The 21,205-nt window shown below is 38.1% G+C and overlaps 2 protein-coding genes across 3 annotated transcripts in view; both read right to left on the bottom strand.

Moving 5' to 3' along the window:
- Window positions 1-4,067: 4,067 nt before the first annotated feature.
- LOC118757328 (dual specificity phosphatase DUPD1) overlaps window positions 4,068-21,205 on the bottom strand; it is a 50,769-nt gene continuing 33,631 nt past the window's right edge. The window contains exons 3-5 of one of the 2 annotated variants that reach the window (XM_036492051.1): window positions 20,703-20,831; window positions 7,935-8,059; window positions 4,068-5,107 (exon numbers count right to left, since the gene is read on the bottom strand). In XM_036492051.1, the coding sequence (XP_036347944.1) occupies window positions 4,902-5,107; window positions 7,935-8,059; window positions 20,703-20,831 (460 nt within the window). In that variant the 3' untranslated portion in view covers window positions 4,068-4,901. The remainder of the gene's footprint in view (window positions 5,108-7,934; window positions 8,060-20,702; window positions 20,832-21,205) is intronic. The other variant, XM_036492059.1, reaches the window with a different exon arrangement.
- LOC118757320 overlaps window positions 14,087-21,205 on the bottom strand; it is a 19,609-nt gene continuing 12,490 nt past the window's right edge. Inside the window, exon 2 of the mRNA XM_036492044.1 lies at window positions 14,087-14,141. The gene's annotated coding sequence lies outside the window, so the exon portion shown is untranslated. The remainder of the gene's footprint in view (window positions 14,142-21,205) is intronic.

The following is a 21,205-nucleotide window of genomic DNA, read 5'->3' as shown; positions in this document are numbered from 1 at the left end:
TTTTTATATATAAAATTTGCAAAAACTACCACATTGCGATTTTGTTTTTTAATGTTATTAGGCTCTTATTTATCACAATTTTCAGATAATAAAAAGAAATATACAATTTGGATGTTACTTGTTTTTGTAGACGTTTTTTTAAATTTATGGCTTACTATTATTTATAAAATCACATAACGCTGTTTGCAAGTAGACCACTCAAATGTTAAAAAGTCCAATTGCTTCCGACTGACGTTTTGATTTGAAATTTTGAAAATAACTATTATTTTCGATCCCTGAAAAAATCTACTATTATTACTATTATTTATAAAATCACATAACGCTGTTTGCAAGTTGACCACTCAAATGTTAAAAAGTCCAATTGCTTCCGACTGACTTTTTGAATTGAAATTTTGAAAATAACTATTATTTACGATCCCTGAAAAAATCTACAAATTTAAACAAAATTGCATCAAAGATTCAAACGAAATTACAACTCACAGCATTGCCATCAAACAAAAAAATTGTTGTTCGGTTCGGTTCGAAGCCCGAAAAAATCGCCAGTTCGGTTAAACACCGGTTTGCAGCCCTGCCTTGAACGCTTCGAATATTTGTAAGGTGGTGGAAGAGGGTTGCCACCTGTTTAAAATGTTAAATTTAAGTTATTTTATATACATATGAATTATAAAAATATGGGTATCAAGCGAAGAGGGTTTGAAAATTTTTTATTTCTGAACTGTATTTATAATCAGTTAATTAAAATATGTATCGCAGTGTTTGGCGAAGGAGGGCTAACAAATATTAAGCTTAAAAATACTTTTGGAGAGGGCAGCCACCTATTTGAACGGTCTAACTCATTTAACTAATTCAAAAAGTATATGAATTATAAAAACTCCGTAGTGAAGCGAAAGAATGTTAAAAAATCTTTAAAAAGTTATGTTTGAAATTATTCAGTAAGTTGGATGAATTATTAAAAGCATAGTTGCCAACTTGGTGCTTTAAGCACTAGATTTAGTGCTTTTTGAAAATTAAAACGCAAAAAAAAAATTATTTAGTGCCTAGTGCCTTTTTTAGTGATTTTTTCTGAACTAAAATTACTTTGAGATAGTTAAAACCTGAAATAATTTGAAATATTTAAGGCTGTGGCAGCACTGAATTTACAAGAATCTACAAATTTAAATGGACTAAAATACAACCATGATTGATAAAAAGCTGAAGTTGCAAGCCCACCTTGTAAAATTCTATTCGCGTTGAAAATGATAGTACGCAAGTAAGTTAAGTATTTGTTTTTTCTTTTCTAATTATTTGTACAAATTTTGTTTTTTTTTTGTACCACCTGAGTAAAACACATCGTTTCTTGGTGCTGAATCCAAATCTGGCCTCACAATTGCTCTAGCACTAGAATTTTGAGATATCCTAACCTCAAAGTGCCAAAAACACGGTTTTTAGCGATATTTGAGGTTATGTAATGAAAACATCAAATTATTTGTTCATATCTAATTAGGGCATCAATTCCGTTTGATGCGATTCGATTTTTCTTTCTCGAGATATACCAGTTTTAATGTGCAGTACTTCGGTATTATGTTATGAAAAAAGCATCCCTTGATTCAAAAAAATTTGGTGGTTTTACTGTGGTAAAACGCTTTTTGTCCAAGTTTTTGGTGCTTTTTGAAAATCAAATGATGGCAACACTGATTAAAAGATGGGTATAAATCGAAATGGGTTTGAAAGGGATTTATTCCTGATCTTTATTCAGGAGGGTTGACATTTGTTCGAACAGTAGAATTGGAATTAGTTCATCAGTTTATTGAAATACATGTGCATCACAATGATTTAAGAAGAATTTAGTTGGAGAAGAGGTTTGAAAAACAATTTCAAAAATTTGGGATCAAATTAGAAATCCTGGCCAGTCGATGAATGAAAAAGTTTTATTTTTTTCATTAACTATTTTTTCATATAGGGTGATTTGAAATTCGATGAAAATAAAAACATGCACTATGCCAGACCGCTCTTCACTCAGAAACGGTTGCACGGTTTTGATGAAATATGGCACTCGGATCTCTTATAACTCTGACTAACATTTTGAATATTTATTTTAAGTTCTTTAAATTAAATTTTGGGCGTTTAACGCCATGCGGTGCACTGGTTATTATCATTATACTTATGTCGGGGATACCCGCGCTGCGACCTAAGAAGATCTTTTGTGCTTCACCCTATTTGTAATCACTCCAACCTAAGGCTATTTAAGAAGTTAAATACTTTGGAAGGCTCCATGTTTCAAATTTTGAATGAAGAAGACAATCTTTTCCCAATGTTTATCAGTCTGCTATTTATGATACATGGGCAGTGATACAGAATATGTTCTGGGGTTTTCTCCACCAGCTCACAAAAGCCTAGGGAGCATGCAAACGCATTTGGGCTCCGAGCTTTGCGAGACTGTCAGCCCATTCGTTGCCTTCAAACCCTTCATATCCCGGAACCCACCAAAGCGTTACGCTATTGTGGGCCTCCTCCAAGTGGTTCAAACGAGTTTTACGGCTGCCCACAAACCTGATGCCGTTTTAAAATAGTCTAAGGCCCATTTGTCCTTCTACGCAGATTGCGAAGACTTCCGTCTGGAATATAGTTGGGTATGTGCAAACTTGCAAGCTTTTCTGGAATCTTGGTCCAAATACGCCTGCCCCAGTACTCTCGTCGTCCATCTTTGATCCGTCAGTATACCATACTTGGGACTCTTCGTCAAACATAGTTGTTATCGCTTCACAGCAGTGCTTTCAGGAAATCTGACCTAGTAGGGTTTGTAGAAGGATAACTCGGAATTATCCTGGAATGGCCTTAGAACCTCCATATGACCCCGAAGATCTTCAATTGTTCTTGCTGATCATATTGGGTAGTCGTAGAATAGACAAAGGAGGAATGCCTGTAATGACATAAAGGGCATCCGTAGCACAGGTGCCCATATCTCCTGTGATGCCCGCGCGGACCGCTTGCTCAAGGTGGCACCCGCATTTACTTGCTTAGCTAGCTTGTAGGCACATAAAGTATATACCTTGGATGTTCATATTGTATATTGGGAATATTGTACTTACCAATCAGGTATTATATGTATTTACATCTCCACGGTTCCGCCGTTATACGGTGAAATATCCGTCTAAACAAGGTTGTTAAAATATAATATATTTTTCGCAAATAACTATTACCTATTGTCGCTGAACCTACCAAAATCCAATCTAACCTACCAACCTACCAAATGGAAAAAAACCTACCAGTATTGGTAGGAAAATCTCGTTGGGCAACACTGATTCTAAACAAAAGCTTAAAGTTTTCGGCCCGGGTCGTGCCATAGTAATGTCATAAACGTAGTATATTTGACATGCTTCATGCATTTTCCTACATTTCGTTCTAGCTGTCAAAGCAAATCTGGCATGGCCTATATATCATTGCCTGAATTCACAAAGGCTCTAACCAACAGATTTTTTATTTTACAGGAGAAGCAAAAAAGATAAAATTCAAATCATGCATACGTATATGGCGTTTTAAAAAGTGGCATAACTCCGTTGTTTTTGGTACTAACACTTTAAAATTTTTAGTAAAGGTGTATTTTTATATATCCTACAAATATCTGTGAAAAGCGCTGTTTCGAAAAAAGTGTTGGTTAGGGCCTTTGTGAATTAGGGTGACGATATGTATGTACATATATCTTGAAATTTGGTTTTTGAACTAATCTCCAAAACTTAAGTATATACATAGGTATGTATTTTACCTACCTCATTGCGCGACGCGTCAAGTCATGAACCCTGAACCTAGTGCTTTCAGCACGAAATACAAATGCAGAAAATCGTGCAGAATGCTGTTTTGAAAACATAATCGAGTGTATTTATAAGTTTTATTGTCGAATTTGTAGTGTAGGTACGTTTTAATGTTTTTAAAAGATGCGTATGCATGTTCATTTCGTTATTGTTAATTAGTATGTATGTAATTTCTATATGTACAATATATGAATGTATGTACATATGTACAGACTATGTATACTCTCATGTAAGAATGTACAATTATTACATAAGTATAATGTAAATGTATTAGTTTTCTTGTGTTGGTGCAATTAAGGTGTTAACTCACAGTTCGTTCCAAAACGAGTTACAAAATTTTAACGTCAAGATTTTTTGTAACCTTTTAAGCATCAAACTATGCAGCAGTCTTTTCCGTCTGTCATTGCAAAAGTTTACTGGTGTTTCAAGACCTTTCTTACTTTCTCCACTCGGCACTTGGAGTAAAGCTATACGCAAAATACGTCGATTACAGCATACGTCTTGTAAGGGGAGACAAGGATGAACAAATTCTAGGCTATCTCAGCGACCAATACACGAATATTAATTTCAGTATGGATAAGGAAAACGAAGGAAAAATAAACTAATTGGACATAACAATTAAAATAAATACGGCTACCAACAAATGCGAATTCGGGATATATAGAAAGCCCATGGCAACAGACACGATAATACACAACACAGGGTTGACATTACATCAAAATTGTAATTGTTTTACAAATATTTGTAATTTTTCTTTTACCTTAATTTGTTTGGTTTTATCAGCCATTTTGTTAAAAAAAAAATCGAACGCATAAAACGCCCCCAATAAATTAAAAAATCAGGTTGAAGTTGCCATAATGCATCCCAGATGTGAGATTACAAAAAGTAGATAATTAAAAACATACCCTTCGAGTGTAGACGGCGTCGTTTTACAATTTTGCATGTGAAACAACAATACGGCTAGAAAAAGCTCCAAAATGTTGACGAAACCATTTTTAAACCCATTTTAGAACGTACTGTGAACTTCTCAAATAATTATTCGCCTTAATGCATATAAATTCCAAAGTTCATTGTGTGTTGCAAAGGTAATATTGGCTACAATTTCACAAAATATTAGTAAGGATAGAGATTTTTTCGTTTTAGCTCCATATCTAAATCGGCAAGTTGTTGTAAAAATCCTTCATTTGGTCGAATTTCGCGTTTCATACGCACTTTTCTTATCGCATCCGATGCAGACATTTTGCGGCAGATCATCAAATAAGCCAATACACACGTGGCTGACCTTGACATGCCCACCATACAATGAACAAGAATCTTCCCTAAAATGTATTAAAAAATTATTAATTAATTAAAGATGTATGCAGGTATGTATGTGGGGCGTTCCATACCAAAATGGACGGGGTTCACACTTCATGTGTTTAATTTGTTTAAAATTTTTGGGGTTGATGGATAATTAATAAAAAAGTATGAAATTTGAACTTGACTAATAAATTTTTAAAAACTTTACAGCACAAAAACAAAAACGAATCGATTTAATAGTATTCCAAATATCTCGCGAACGGGGCGAGAAAAAAGTTTAAAATTATCACACATACGCACGTCAAAATTCTCTATGAAAATAAATATTTAAAAAATTTTTTTTCTTCAAAAATTTTTCAGATACAAATTTTTTGTTTTTGAAAATATGTCATCTAACAAAAAATTAAAAAAAATCACAATGGTAGCTCCGAGTATTGCGCAATGTTTAAGTATAGTATTATGGGGTGCACTCTTCGATAACTTGAAATATAAATTTTTTTTACATCGAAGTTGAGTAATTTACAAATTTTAAATTTTTTTTTTGTGGAATTATTTTGAGTATGCAAAATTGCGTTGATTTTTAATATTTTTTATGCTGACGCCTTTTTGCATTGTTTTCTTATGGAATCAAATGCGCAAAACCGGTTTCAAAAAAATAAAAAAAATCAACGCCGGTTTTGCAATCGCTTAAAACTTGCACTTTGTTATACTAAAATTTAATGGGCTACAAAACTGCATACTCAAAAACAAAACTGCTTTCTAAAAAAATTTGAAAAATTTTTAAATTTGTGATGTACTAATTTTACTCAACTTCGGTGTTAAATAATACTATACTTAAATATTGCGCAATATTCAGAGCTACCATTGTGATTTTTAAATTTTTTTGGGATGGCATATTTTTAAAAACTATTTTTATTTAATCAAAAAATTTGTATGTGAAAACTTAAAATTTTTTTTTAAATATTTCCTTTCATAGAGGATTTTGATGTGTGTATGGTGATTTTTTTCAAATTTTTTCCCCGCAACCTTCTCGAGATATTTGGGAAAGTATTAAATCGATTTGTTTTTGTTTTTGTGCTGTAAAGTTTTGAAAAATGTATTAATCATGCTCAAATTTCATATTTATTTATTACACTGTACAACACTCGACTGGGTATTGGACCAAACCAACTTTTTTTAAGAGATTGAGTCATAAGTAAAAAAAGTACGTTCTCCGTTTTTCGTTTTTTTATTACACTGTACAGCACTCGACTGGGTATTGGACCAAACCAACTTTTTTTAAGAGATTGAGTCATAAGTAAAAAAAGTAGGTTCTCCGTTTTTCGAAGTGGAGTACGTGGTCCGCCTTTTTCTCTTATTTACATATATTGTATACATATAAGTTTTTTAGTGAAAACTTATATTACAGGTGCTATAACGGCCAAAGGTCTGATTTTCGAAAAAAAAACCACATTTAAAGGAAAAAAGAACTTTCTTTCATAAAAAAAAATATTTAAACAAGAATATTACCAACCGATTTTTGAACAATTGATACCGTTGTAAAGGCAATTAAACCCCCTTTCCTCTGATATGCATATTTGTATACTCCGTTTATATTCGCCTTTACAGTGATACCAAGTTTTTAAAAATCGGTTAGCATTTTTTTGTCTAAAATAATTTTTTAAAGGTATTTTTTTTTTGTTAATTCTTATATACAAAGATGCATATCCAATGAAAGGCGGTTTAATCGCCTTTATAACGATACCAACCTTTTAAAAATCGGTTAGTAATTTTTTTTGATTACATGTTTTTTTTATAAAAAAAAAGGTATTTTTTCCTTTAGCTGCGTTTTTTCTCGAATTTTTATATACTAAGTATACAAATATGCATTTTAGAAGAAAGGGGATTTAATCGTCTTAACACTGATACCAATATTTTAAAAACTGTTAGTAATTTTTTGTTTAAAATATTTGATATTTAAAAAAAGGTATTTTTACATTTGAATGTGTTTTGTCTAAAATTATTATTAACGAAGTATACAAATATGCATACCGGAAGAAAGAGGATTAATCGCCTTTATAACCATACTAACCTTTTAAAAATCGGTTAATTATTTTTTTGTTAATTTTTATTTTTTTTTTTAAAAAAGGTATTTTTTCCTTCAAATGGGTTTTTTCTCTAATTTTTATTTACGAAGTATACAAATATGCATATCAGAAGAAAGGGGATTTAATCGTCTTTACAACGATACCAATTTTTTAAAAAACTGTTAGTAATTTTTTTGTTTAAAATATTTGTTTTTATAAAAAAAGGTATCTTTACATTTAAATGTGTTTTTTTCTAAAATTTTTATATACAAAGTATACAAATATGCATATCGGAAGAAAGAAATCGGAAGAAGGTGAACGATATAAATTTTTTAAAAATCAGTACAAAGTTGTTTGCACCATAAGGAATTTTTCGATGACCGAAGTTATATACCATTTAAATAAGAGCAAAAGGAGGACTAAGTTAATATTTTTAGGTTTTTAGTTATTTACATGAAATAATTAAATATAATTTTTTACCAAAGGTCCTATTTCGAACTTCGAAGGCCAATATTTCGATTACGGAGGCCAACTTCGAAAAAAGGAGAAATCACTGTTTTACCTATGACTCAATCTCTTAAAAAAATTGGTTTGGTCCAATACCAAGAAAAAGGTTGATTTTGCCGTACAGTGTTATTTATGTTTATCCATCAACCCTAAAAAAAAAAAAAAAAAAATCAAACACATGAAGTGTGAACCCCGTTCATTTTGGTATGGAACGCCCCATGTATATGTATATGTATGTATATAGGTTGTTATGAGATAAGTATGTTCAACTCACCTCCACTACTGATGGCACTGTCTATGAACTTCGCAGCAACATAAAAGTATCGAGATATATCAGTGGTAGGAGCATCAACCAATGGAAAGCCCATATACCTGAAAATAGTATCTTTGTTGTTTCTTCTACAATATTTCAACAGTGTTTTTTGTCGAAAATAACAAATTGTATGTGAATGAATCAACAAAGCCGTACGGTTTTCATTAAATAAAATATTTGTTTTTTTCTAATTATAAACTATGCGTACATATGTATGTGCACACATATGTATGTATGTATATATGCATGTGTGTATATATGATATTATATTTTCCTCTTACAGAAACTACTTTTAACTATCCATCCATCAACTTGAATTTGAGGCTACCGGATCACTGCAGAGTTTTCCAAACAGAGGAATCCGCAATAAGGGAATCTTCGGATTGGTTGCTCTCTAGTGTAGGGATGTTCAAATAAGATCGGTGTTTCCAAAAACCGGTTTTTTTTTATTTAGTTAATGATATTTTTCAGTATTTTTTTTAATTTAGGTGTTAATCGTTCAAATTAACTACTTACTTATTTGATTGCACAATCAGGAACTACGAAAGTAGGTATATGGTCAAAATCGTTATATCTGTTGGATATTTTTCGGAAGAAAATATATCATAATAAGAGTTACTGTGGCTGGCGAAAATCCTCGCATTGAACCCTCCGCGAGGGTGCCGGCTGGAAATGTTTCTGTGGAAATGTTCTTTCCATCACTCTGCCATACGGAAATGGTCCTCGATCGTGGTCTGGAGGTAGGGGCTGGATTAAGGCGTTATGCGTACCGGACTGAGGATCAGCCTGTCTGGGAGCCCCTAAATAGCCCAGTCGCTAATGGAGCCCTCTGGAAACCAGGCCGGTTGCATTCGATGGCCTTACCCTGGGTACTGCGGATCTCTGCCCGGGGCCGACGAACCCTTTCTCCGCGACTCGTGGGAATATGAGCGATACACAAAAAACCAAACCAAACAAAAAACAACAACAATGGAAATTGAGACCGGCACCCATATAAAGTCGTAAGGGCTGTTGCCCAGACACTATGGGGCCCATGCGCTGCAGGGTCCCTCTACTAGCCACGACGTGGCCAACATCAGTGGAGTAAGCCTCTGGCGATGCCGGGGTCTCGTGCAACCACAAAAGCGGAATGGAATAGGGTGGGGGCACCGAAACGGGATTTTCCCGGCACCAGCGAAGGCAAACCTGGCTTGCAGCTTGCAGCCCCAGGGGGCACTAGAGCTGATGCGCGGGCCACGCCTCCCTCTACACCTACTGCCTTCACAAAGCCTGATGACAGGCCACCACCAAGCGCAGCTATTGCTAAGCACCGGAAGGCTGCCATGAGGATCTTAAAGAGATCCGCTTTAACACCGGACCTGTGTAGCAGGGCGCTGCCCTGTCACGTGGAAGAGATCCGGTCAGAAATAGCGTGGGCAATGACGATAGTGCCCGACTATCAGCTCGGAGAGCCGCCAGCTGCGGAAAAGCGCAACAGCGCAATTGGCGAGCATCTGCGTTAGCGTGCTTCAGGAGCACCCCGAACCACCTCCAATATGCCGGGACGCAGGTTGGTTCCAAGGCAACGTCAAGGTCGTCGCGTGCGAAGACGAAAGGTCTGCGGGCCTGTACAAGAAGGCGATGGCCACACTGGGAGAGGTCTTCCCAGGAGCGATGCTACGGGCTATGGACCTCAAGGACATCTGTTGAAAGCAACATTGTTTAATGGCAACACTAAAGTGCAAAATCAACTTTCGTTAAGTTCATTAATACGTGGCATATTTTAATTGGCTATTGTATTCAGCTATTTAACTTTGTTGTCTGATATTCCTGTAATTTTTTTCATATATAAAAACCTGTACATAGAATATTTTTTCTACTACTTCTTAGTTCGTTTAATATTGCACATAAAACATTTACATATACTTGCTTAATTGACCTCGCCCGTGTATTGATTTAACAGGTTATGGGCCCAGCGTGGTTCAATTAAATAAGAGTTAATTAAAGTAAATACAAAGTTGCAATTAGAAAAGTTAATCGTAATTAATTAAATAAAATGACTGAGGAGTCCATCCATATTTCCCACCGGCTAAACAACAGCAACTACAGATTGTGGAAGTTCAATGTCGATGCGGTGTTAAAAGGCCATGGACTACTAGGAATAGTACAAGGGACATCGAAACTCAATGATTCGGTCTCCCAAGATCAAAAGGATTTATGGATGAAGCGTGACGGTAAGGCCATGGGAATCCTTATTACTTCTATCGAAAAAGATCAAGCAAACCATGTGCTGTCATGTACCAGTTCGAACGAAGTCTACGATAAGTTGAGAAATATCCACGACAAACAAAGTGAAGTCAAGGTTATGTGCCTTTATGAAGAATATTTCTCGCTACGAATGCAGGAAGACGAGCCAGTTGCAGCATATGTGTCGAAGGTATCACCCTTGCGGCAGAAATAGAGGCACAAGGAGAAAAGCTATCCGACAATATTAAGATGGTACGAATCATAAGCAGTTTGCCATCAAGGTACCAAAACTTCAAAACCGTGTGGTACAACATAAAGGAAGGCAGAACTATAGAAAATTTGATGGCAAAGCTACAATTAGAAGAAGATAAATTCAAGAAGAATAGCAATGCAGAAGTTACAGAAGCTGCGTTTAATGCAAAGTCGGGAAAATTCAAGAAGTCAATCGCCGAACGAAAGCGCACATCAAAATGAAATTTTTGTAATAAAATTGGACACTGGGAGAGAGAATGCCGTGCAAGGAAAAGACAAATCAAACAAAAAGACGAAGGCAACAAGCAGAAAGACAAAAGCGGTGATGAGGTAGCATTTATTGCGTCAACGTCAGATGTTATGTCAGCTCCATATAGTGACGTGTGGATCGCTGACTCAGGTGCTACAGAGCACATGACTTCACGCAAAGAGTGGTTCGCAGATTTACAGATGTCAAATTCAGACCGGTATGTTTACATTGCAAATAATGAGAAACTCCCCATTAGAGGTTTCGGTACTATACAAATATATGCTCTGGTAAACAACAAGTGGATACCTCGTGTCCTCACAAATGTACAATACGTCCCTCAACTACGGCAAAACCTGTTTTCTACTGGGTCAGCAACAACAAAAGGCTTCTCGATGTTAATCGAATCCAAATCTTGTGTGTTGATGGATAAAAACAAAAATAAGTTGGCATCGGGCACTCGTGACTCTAAAAATCAATTTAGAATGATGTTTATACAGCGAAATGATTATGCAGCAAACTCAGCACAACTTGATACACTGCAACAATGGCATTGCAGACTTGGACACATAAATACAGCAACAATAAAAACCATGTGTGATAAACATTTAGCTGATGGTATTAATGTGACGGACAAAAGCGATTTCTTTTGTGAAATTGCAAGCGAGGAAAAATGCATCGGTCGTCACATGGAGCTGCAGAAAAGCGCAAAGCAAACAAATGCGAGTACTTTCACATGGATTTATGCGGCCCTATGCCTGAGCCTGGTGTTGGTGGAGTTCGCTATTTCATGTTGCTTAAGGATGAAAGCACATGTTTCAGGTATGTTTATTTTTTATCTAATAAATCTGAAGTGCTCCAAAAACTGAAATGTTTCATTTCTATGGTACGCAACATGACTGGCGAAACTGTAAAATATATTCGGTGCGACAACGGCACGGAGTTTATGAATAAAGACGTCGCCGAGCTGCTGGCGAACAATGGTATTGTTCTGGAGAGGATCTCGCCGTACACCCCGGAGCAAAACGGTTTCATCGAAAGGGAAAATAGGACCGTTCAAGAATCAGCTCGTACCATGTTGCTGGCAAGCGGTCTAAACAAAACTTTGTGGCCTGAAGCCGTAAGAACGGCAGTATATATTCTTAATCGATCAGCATTGGCAAATCGGTTAAAAACGCCATTCGAAAGCTGGTTTGGTAGAAAGCCAGATTTGAGTCACTTGAAGGTTTTTGGCACCGAATGCATGGTCTACCTTCCCAAACAGCTCGGAAGAAAAAAGTGGGACGCCAAAGCAAAGAAGATGTTCTTAGTTGGCTATGAACCTTCGTCAAAAAATTTTCGTCTGTACGATCAAGAGACAGCTAAGGTAATAAGAGTTGGACCTTTTCACGATGAGGACGAAGAAGAAACAAACAATCTTAGCCATGAACAACAAGATGAAAACGTTTTTTCACCTTTTCGACAGCATATATCTAGCACACCAAAGGCTTCGATGAAAACGGAAGCATCAACAACCGACGCGTCGACTACACCTACCAATTCTGCATCTACTGATTCAAGTATTGACGCAAGAGAGCACAAGCGGTATGGCCTACGGAAAGAAGTTGTACCCCCTCAACGTTTTGGTTACGATTACATGGGCTGTTTTGCAGCTATCCCAGAACCGGATTCATATGATGACGCGGTGAATTCGGAATATGCAGAAAACTGGAAAGTGGCTATAAACGAGGAAATAAGCTCCCTTGAGCTTAATCATACTTGGGATTTGGTCGAAAATGTGATAAAAATATTGTAGGCTGCAAATGGGTGTTTAAAATTAAATCAATACCAAATCAAAAACCAGTATTTAAAGCACGATTAGTGGCCAAAGGTTATTCGCAAGAACCTGGTATAGACTATAAGGAGACATATTCGCCAGTAGTGCGATATGATTCAGTGAGAGTTGCCATGGCGATAGCTGCTTTTGAAGATATGGATATGATGCAATTTGATGTAAAAACTGCGTTTTTATATGGCGATCTCAGTGAGGAAATTTATATGAGTATTCCAAAAGGCATCAATGTTACTTCCGGTAATAATTTAGTTTTGTGTCTCAAAAAGGGTCTTTACGGCCTTAAGCAAGCCTCTCGTAATTGGAACTCAAAATTTACTGATTTTTTACAAACATATAAAATGAAGCAATCCAGATCCGACCATTGTGTCTTTTATGGGAGTATTCAAAATCGTAAGATTATTTTGCTTCTATATGTTGATGATGGGTTGATAATATCTCCTAGCAAAACTGCTTTAAATTTATTTATTGAAAAATTGTCAAGCAATTTTCGTATCACTTATGGTGAAAACAATTACTATGTTGGACTTGAAATTCACAGAGACAGATTAAATAAAACTATTAAAATCTGGCAGCGTTCCTATATATTAAAAATACTTAAAAGATTTAATATGGATGATGCAAAAGATATTTCAACACCAAGTGACAGTAATGTGTATCTTTCGAAATATAGCGAGGAAGGCAATGTAAAATATCCATTCAGAGAAGCTGTGGGCTGTTTGATGTTTGCAGCTACTGTATCCAGACCTGATATTTCGTATGCAGTTGGCGAAGTTAGCAAATTCACCGAAAATCCTAAAAACTGTCATGTACAAGCCGTCAAGAGGATATTTCGTTACTTGAAAGCGACAATAGACTACTGCATAGAGTACAGATCAGGTAATGCTCTTCAATTTGAAGGCTATTCTGATGCAGATTTCGCTCGTGACATCGATACAAGGCGATCTACAACAGGCTATGCGTTTCTCATAAACGACAGTGTCGTAACCTGGAGGAGCCATCGTCAAAAAACGGTTGCTTTGTCCACAACGGAAGCCGAGTGTATGGCCGCGTGCGAAGGGGCCAAGGAGTTAATTTGGCTTCCACAACTTCTATCTGATGTTGGTTACATTCAAGATTCACCTACGATTCTTAACGTCGATAATCAGGGTGCAATTCGACTCATAGGAAATCCGGGATTGCATCACAGTACGAAGCATATTGATATAAGGCTGTATTTCATCAGGGAGCTACAAAAGAATAAAGCTGTTGAATTCAAATATGTCAACACTGAGCTGCAACGTGCTGATATATTTACGAAGCCCTTAACAAGTCAACGTTTTAAGAGTAATTTAAAGCTTTTAGGGATGTCGCATTTAAACAATGAGTGAGAGTGTTAAAAGCAACATTGTTTAATGGCAACACTAAATTGCAAAATCAACTTTCGTTAAGTTCATTAATACGTGGCATATTTTAATTGGCTATTGTATTCAGCTATTTAACTTTGTTGTCTGACATTCCTAACTGTCATTTTTTTCATATATAAAAACCTGTACATAGAATATTTTTTCTACTACTTCTTCGTTCGTTTAATATTGCAAATAAAACATTTACATATACTTGCTTAATTGACCTCGCCCGTGTATTGATTTAACAACATCCCATATTAATTTCCGAGTTATCCTCTCACAATTGGAATTTGGTGCGACTAGAGCATAGCACAAAGGCGACTCGTTAGGCGGTCCTTCCGCTAAATAAGGAGTCCTTGCCACTCCTCGAAAAGACTGGGGGCGTCATTAATTACGGTTTCGACGCCGTGAAGATAAGGGTGTACACGAACGACGTGAACGCAACAAGAGGCAACGAAGTTGAGCAGGAAGAAGGCAATAGCAAGGATGAGTCGTTCGAGGAATCCAACCAGGCCAATCTGATGGACGACCTGGCTGGTGGATACGCCTCATCTACATCCCCTCTGGGAGTCGACCATATCTTCCGGCAATGTACAGACGACGACGAGGCAAACTCAACAGTGGTGAAGGGGGTGGGAAGGTGCGGCCAAGATGGTTCGCTTCCTCCAGATTAATCTCCACCACGCCTCATCCAGGAGCCTTGGGTGATAGGGCATAGAATTTGGGGGCTGAAGTCGACAGAGCTACCATAGGTAAACCCTGCATCCTTGTAAGTACCAAACTAAAAATATTGTTTCTTCTTCAGTTCAGTGACGAGGACACCACTACCATCAGTCTGGAGGCGAACGGACACAAATAAGGCTTGCCTCGATGTATCTGGCACATGACAGGCCTGTTCAAACCTTACCGGTCGAACATTTAGCGCTCGAACGGGGCCCTGATTTTAGGAGGTGATGCGAATGCACACCATAGCACATGAGGAAGCGGAGACATCAATGAACGGGGTGAGTCACTCTTTGAATTCATACTAAAACCTAACTTAGTTATAAGCAATAGGGGTAGCGAGCCTATCTTCATAACGAAGAGCAGAAGAGGTCCTTGATGTTACCCTCGTCTCATAAGATGCGGAGGTTATGATCAGGAACTGGACCGTGCTTGATGAGCATTCCTTCTCTGATCACCGCTTCATCCAATTCGACTTAGATGGGGTCCCGTCGAAGGTACCTCCCAAAAGAAATCTAAAGAAAGCCGACTGGCATAAGTACAGAAAAGAGCTTGATAAGCGCCTCTCAAGAACCACACTAGCAATTCCAGGGAACTCTACGGACAAAGATGGGCTGGCAAATCGCTTTACTGCGGCGTGTGGCAAGGCTCTGGATCAGGCCTGCCCCATGGTAAAGCCGAGAGGCAAAAAGAAACCACCTTGGTGGAGTTCAGAGATTGACGAGAGCCTTGAGAGATTGTCGTAGAGCCTTCAATCTCGCAAAATCCTCGGGAGGCGATATGCAATGGGAAATCTATAAGTTAAACTTGAAATATTACAAGAAATTATTAAGGAAGAGCAAGACATCCTCATGAAGGAACTTCTGCAGTGGTATGGAATCCATATAAGAAGGTTCTAGGCTCAGGAAGGTTCTCTCTAGTTCACCTCGTATCGCCCCGGGATGCTTGCTAAGATCCGACGGAGCGTGGACGGAAACTGGGGAGGAATCCCTAGACCATCTTCTGAGCACGCACTTTCCAGGCGCCACGGACCAGCCACTGAACGAGCCAATAAGAGATAGAGGTCAACCGGTTACAGTAGACCTTACCACCAAAGAAAAAGTAATGTGGGCAATAGGATCCTTCAAGCCTTACAAATCTGCGGGTCCAGATGGTGTTATACCGATTCAGCTGCAGCAATCTATGGAGCTAAGCTCAAAATGACTGTATGCTATTTTTAAGGGAGTCGTCACTCTTAACATCATTCCGGAGACCTGGCAAAGGTCAAGGGTTGTCTTCATTCCTAAAGCGGGAAGAACATCCCATACTGGCGCCAAAGATTTTAGACCTATTAGTCTATCATCTTTCCAGCTCAAGATAATGGAGGGACTGATTGAATCCTTTCTTAGGGAATCGGTTGCAGACAAACTTATGGCTTCGCAGCATGCCTATATGAAGTGGAAGTCCACCAAAACAGCGCTACACGAAATCGGGTCGCATATTGAGAAAGCCCTTGCGATAAAGGAATACACCTTGATAGCATTCTTAGACATTGAGGGTGCTTTCAACAACATCACAATTGAAGCAATCACATCAGCTCTAACGGGTCTGGGCATCGACTCACAGCTGGTGTCGCTTATACGACAGCTGCTAGTAGGCAGAGTCGTGCGGGCGGAACTGGCGGGGTTGTTGCTGGACAGATACGTTTGCAGGGGAACCCCGCAGGGTGGGGTCCTCTCCCCCCTTTTATGGGTCATGGCGATTAATGAATTATTGCAGACCCTGGAAGGGCGGGGGGGGCTCCAAGGTCATTGCGTATGCTGACGACCTTGCGGTGGTTGTGATTGGAAAATTTCCACAAACTCTGTGTGACATTATGCTGGACTGACTAAGGTTAATCGAAAGATGGACCAAGGAGAAAGGTCTGGGTGTTAACCCAGATACCTGGTGCCTCTTTACCAGGAAGTACGAAATCCCTTCCCTTCAGCTTCCTGCCATAGACAATAAGATTCTGAAGCTAAGGGAGTCCGCAAAATATCTAGGCGTAGTCCTGGACAAAAAGCTGCATTATGCGCAAAATATACAAGAGCGTGTAAAAAAAGTCGACGGTAGCCCTCTACAGCTGTAAGGGGCGATTGGGCGTAGCTGGGGGCTGTCCCCTAACATCATGTACTGGCTATACACGGTAGTTGTTAGGCCGATTCTATTATATGGGGTCTTGGTATGGTGGCCAAGCCTCAACAGGAAATCTACAACTGAAGCACTCCAAAAGGTGCAAAGAACTGCGATGCTCTGCATCTGTGGGACTCTGCGCACAACTCCATCGGAGGCTATGTGCGTGCTGCTCGATATTTTGCCAATTGAAATTGTTGGAAAACAATCAGCGGGGTGTGCCGCCTTGAGGTTGAGGGAACTACCAGGCTGGAGGGACACTCAGGAAGGCCACACCGCAATCTTAAAGAACGTAAATATACCAGACACAGATTACTGTGCACCAAGCTTGAACTTCATAAAGAGGCAAAGGATTTCCATTCCAGATACAAAATTCTGGTCAGGAGGGGCTTCCGATGACAATGGATCACTCCACCGATGGCTAGACGGCAAGGTAGGAGGGGGAGGGGCGGGGTCTTCTCAGCGCGGCTGGGGCTGGACATATGTTTTCGCTTACCCAACCACTGCAGCGTCTTTCAAGCTGAGGTCGCTGCTCTGCAGGAAGCGGTTGAACACCTACGTACAAGAGAAGTCATTTATAACGATATCTTCATTTACTCAAACAGTCAGGCCGCACTCAAAGCGCTCGAATCGCTTACATGCAGTTCAAAACCCGTAGCGGACTGTTGCAGATCTGTAAACGAGATGGCTGAGCAGTCTGCGTTTCACTTGGTATGGGTTCCGGGGCACCGGAACATACCAGGCAATGAAAAGGCGGACGAACTTGCAAGAGAGGGCACATTCGCTTCCCTTTCGCGGGCCTGGAAGGGATTAGACATGCCGCTGCTACCTGTAAGCTCATTCTAAGGGATCTGTCTCTTAAACTAGCAAGGCACAGGTGGGATAGCCTTACTACTTGCAACAACACGAAGCTTACATGGCCAAAATGGGACAAAAAGCGGTCGAGGGATCTCCTCATGCTGAGCAGAGGGGACCTAGCGGCAGCTGTGGGTCTGCTAACAGGCCATGTTGCTATTGGAAGGCACGCGGAGAGTTTAGGGATCCCCCATAACGACTTCTGCAGAAGCTGCAGAAATGAAGAAGAGCCAGAAACCTTGCGGCACCTGTTATGCGATTGCCCCGCACTTTGTAGAAGAAGACAAAAGTTTATGGGTTCAGGATTCTTTGAGGACCTAACCGACATAGCCGAAGTAGGCATACGGCAACTTCTGGTTTTCGCGAAATCCACACGATGGTTTGAGTAGGAGGGTTCTAACGATCCGCGTGGTATCACAACGGGCCCACAACCAAGGGCCTATGTGTGCTAGTGGGGTCACTGGCAGCCACTTCAACCTAACCTAACCTAACTTAAGAGTTACTGTAGTGCTTTATCCGATCTGAAACAATAGCCGCTCGCTGTAATTTAAAAACTAGCTAAAAACTAGAAACATCAGTCATGACAAATTGGAAGCTGTGGTCCGTAGCTCGTCGTTTTCAATGTGTTCAGAACTTCATGGTGACCAAAGTATTCTCTGCTAAGCGTTAATTGTAGCAGGCACGGGCGTTATTCTCGCTGCTGTCGAAGCGACGCCAGCGCCAACGCAACACCAATGTTGTTTGGTTTACAATGGGCTTGCATGTACAACTATTGTATGCCCTGAACTTGAGCAATTCTTGCGGCTGTTTGAAATTTTGGAGAACTACAGTATTCATATTTCTTGAAAATATTTTTGCGATTATTTTACAATTAATCGATTAATGAAACACAAACTACGCTGCAAGGCGAATTTATACAAGGTGGTGTTGATGGCGAATTTAGATTATCGCCGCGGTACTTCTTAATGTCAAAATGATGTGTTTGTTGTTGTATGAATTCGCCTTGTTTACAACAAAGACATCATTTTGACATTAGGAAGTACCGCGGCGAAAATCTAAATTCGCCATCAACACCACCTTGTATAAATTCGCCTTGCCACGCTGGAAGAACTCCCTAAGCATGTTGCCCATCACTGCCCTAGATACACCAGTGCACCTTTGACATTTGATTTGAGCGCATAAGCTCGCTCACTAATCACGGATTTTTTGTTAACAACGGTTGCGCTCAACTAATGTGCCTTCTGCACGTACCCACTGTTTTAACGTACAAATTTTATAGTACCCATAACTGTAACAACAATTAAGTAAAACGACAAGACTTGAATAAATCGTTAAAATACATATGTGACTGGCCGTCTTCAACTGGATTATAATCTAGAGTTTTGTTGACTTTGGTCATACTTACGGAGACCATCCGTCCTTTATTTTAAAGGACAGTCCTTTATTTTAACCCCCTGTCCTTTATAATTTTTTTCAAAATAAAGGACGCCTTTTGTCCTTTATTTATTAAATTGTCCTTTAAATCCGCTCTGCATTTTTCATAGGTAAATTTTTAAACACAGAATATGAAAACTAAAAATCTCCCTTACAAAATATAATGAAAACCTCCGCCAGTTTGTTTCGCCGCCACTTAATCTATCTTTCTATTTAATCGATAAACTTTGTACAATTTGTAAAGCAGGATCGTGTTGCGCGCTAAGTTTTCAATTCCACTAAAAAACAAAACAATAAAACCCTGCTGCACAAACTGGCATTTAATTTGATTAATTTTTATTTTTTAATGAAAGATTATAATATTTGCAAGAGACCAGTTGAGCCCGATTTGTGAATATTTATTTGATTATATTAAATTTTTAGTAAAACATGCAGAAAAGGTAGCAATTTTGATGAAAATGTATTCTCCGTTTCCAGTTAACAAATGTTACATAACAGAAACTAGTTAAAAACAATTGTATGGTTCTCCCAAAACGAAAAAATTACACAAGAAAATGTTGAAATATTATAAAAAATGTTACCAAACCAAAATAAATATTTTTCTTTTGTTTTTAGTACAAATTAGTTGGAAAAAGAAGGCTCCGGAAAATTATCAACATTAAATTCCAATTTTGAACCACTGTGTGCTGGCTTCGTCGTGCAGTATGGTATGGTAAACGCATTTTGGTAGCAAAGGACTGCGAAGTCCTTGAAAAGGATTTGGCTTAATTTTTCACTACAGCAGCTACTGGTAAATATTTGATTTAAATTACGATATGGGTAAGGTACTTTTATCATACAAGTTGTATGTACGTATTCCCAAATAATTTTGAAAAAATTTCCTTTATTTTACGTTGGTTAATATGGTCACCGTAGTCATACTAAATCTTACTTTGGTTTCTTACATAAGTCAAAGAGTGATTATTTTGTTTGGAGCATACATACATACATACATACATAAGCAGTTACCAAGTTGGGAAGAGTAAGACTTCAAGAATGACTTTTTAACCGACTTCAAAAAGGAAGAGGTTATCAATTCGTCGGAATATTTTTTTTTGTATAACTTTTGACCGCGTTAACCGACTTCAGTTCCTCCCATGCTAAATTGGCATAGATCCGATCATTGGCTCATAAAGAAATTAAGGCTACTTTTAAATTTTTATATGAGAATTAAATTCGGTTTTTTTTGGTTAAAAATTACTTGTTTTCTTCTTATAAGCCAACATTAACACATATTATCATAAATTTTTTACACATCATAAATGAATAGCTGGCATACACTTTTGCATACTTAACTTGAGATTTTCTTTAGAAAACTATCCTATCCCTATCTATGTAAGTTTCTTGATTTTTTACAAAGGTAAACAAATTTAAGTTTAAAAGTCATGAATGCTTTCATATTCATTATTTTATTAAATGCTGTAGGAAGTACTACTCATATTTTATTGTTTTAAAATTCTACTAGGTTTTTGGTGAGTACTCTTCTCACTTTTGTATGGCTCTTGAACGTTTGAGTTAAGGCCTTTCCATTGTGTATTAAGATAACGAAATGGTTGTAAATGTACAAACGATTTTATACACACCTTATACTTGGCATATCACGATAGTAACTGTGTCCAGTGTCCACCTGCCCGTAGCGACAGCCTTCGGCGGCATTTAGAACATGAGTAATTCCCATCATTCGAAGAAAAGATTTGTTTTTTGCCGCAGCCCTGTAATATAGAAGAAATAGTTGCACGCAATAATTCAAAGTTATATACCATGCTTCAATAATACAAGGTTGATAAATATTTAGTCTGTTCCAATAGCAGTCCGGTTTACAGGATTTAGTCAGAACTTACAGGAAGTCGTTCCTATTGACATAAAACCTGTAAGTGGGAACACATTTGAGCGAGTAACTGAGCAACTGTTCCTAGTCAGAAGTTACAGGATTTAGTCCGTAGTTTTTTTTTCTGTAAGTTCATCAAAAGTGTCAAACGATCAGCTGATTTACATGTGCAAACAAAAACAGAAAGCGGTGAAAGCAAAGAACCTTATATTTGTTAAAAAATGGAAGTAAACAACGAAATATTTGAATATGTATAGA

This window comes from Rhagoletis pomonella, unplaced genomic scaffold (assembly GCF_013731165.1).
Source record: "Rhagoletis pomonella isolate Grant_MI unplaced genomic scaffold, Rhpom_1.0 Rhpom_scaffold_00002, whole genome shotgun sequence".
Taxonomy (NCBI): Eukaryota; Metazoa; Arthropoda; class Insecta; order Diptera; family Tephritidae; genus Rhagoletis; species Rhagoletis pomonella.
Note: the sequence above shows the minus strand (reverse complement) of the source record. Positions and strands in the feature narration are given on the sequence as shown.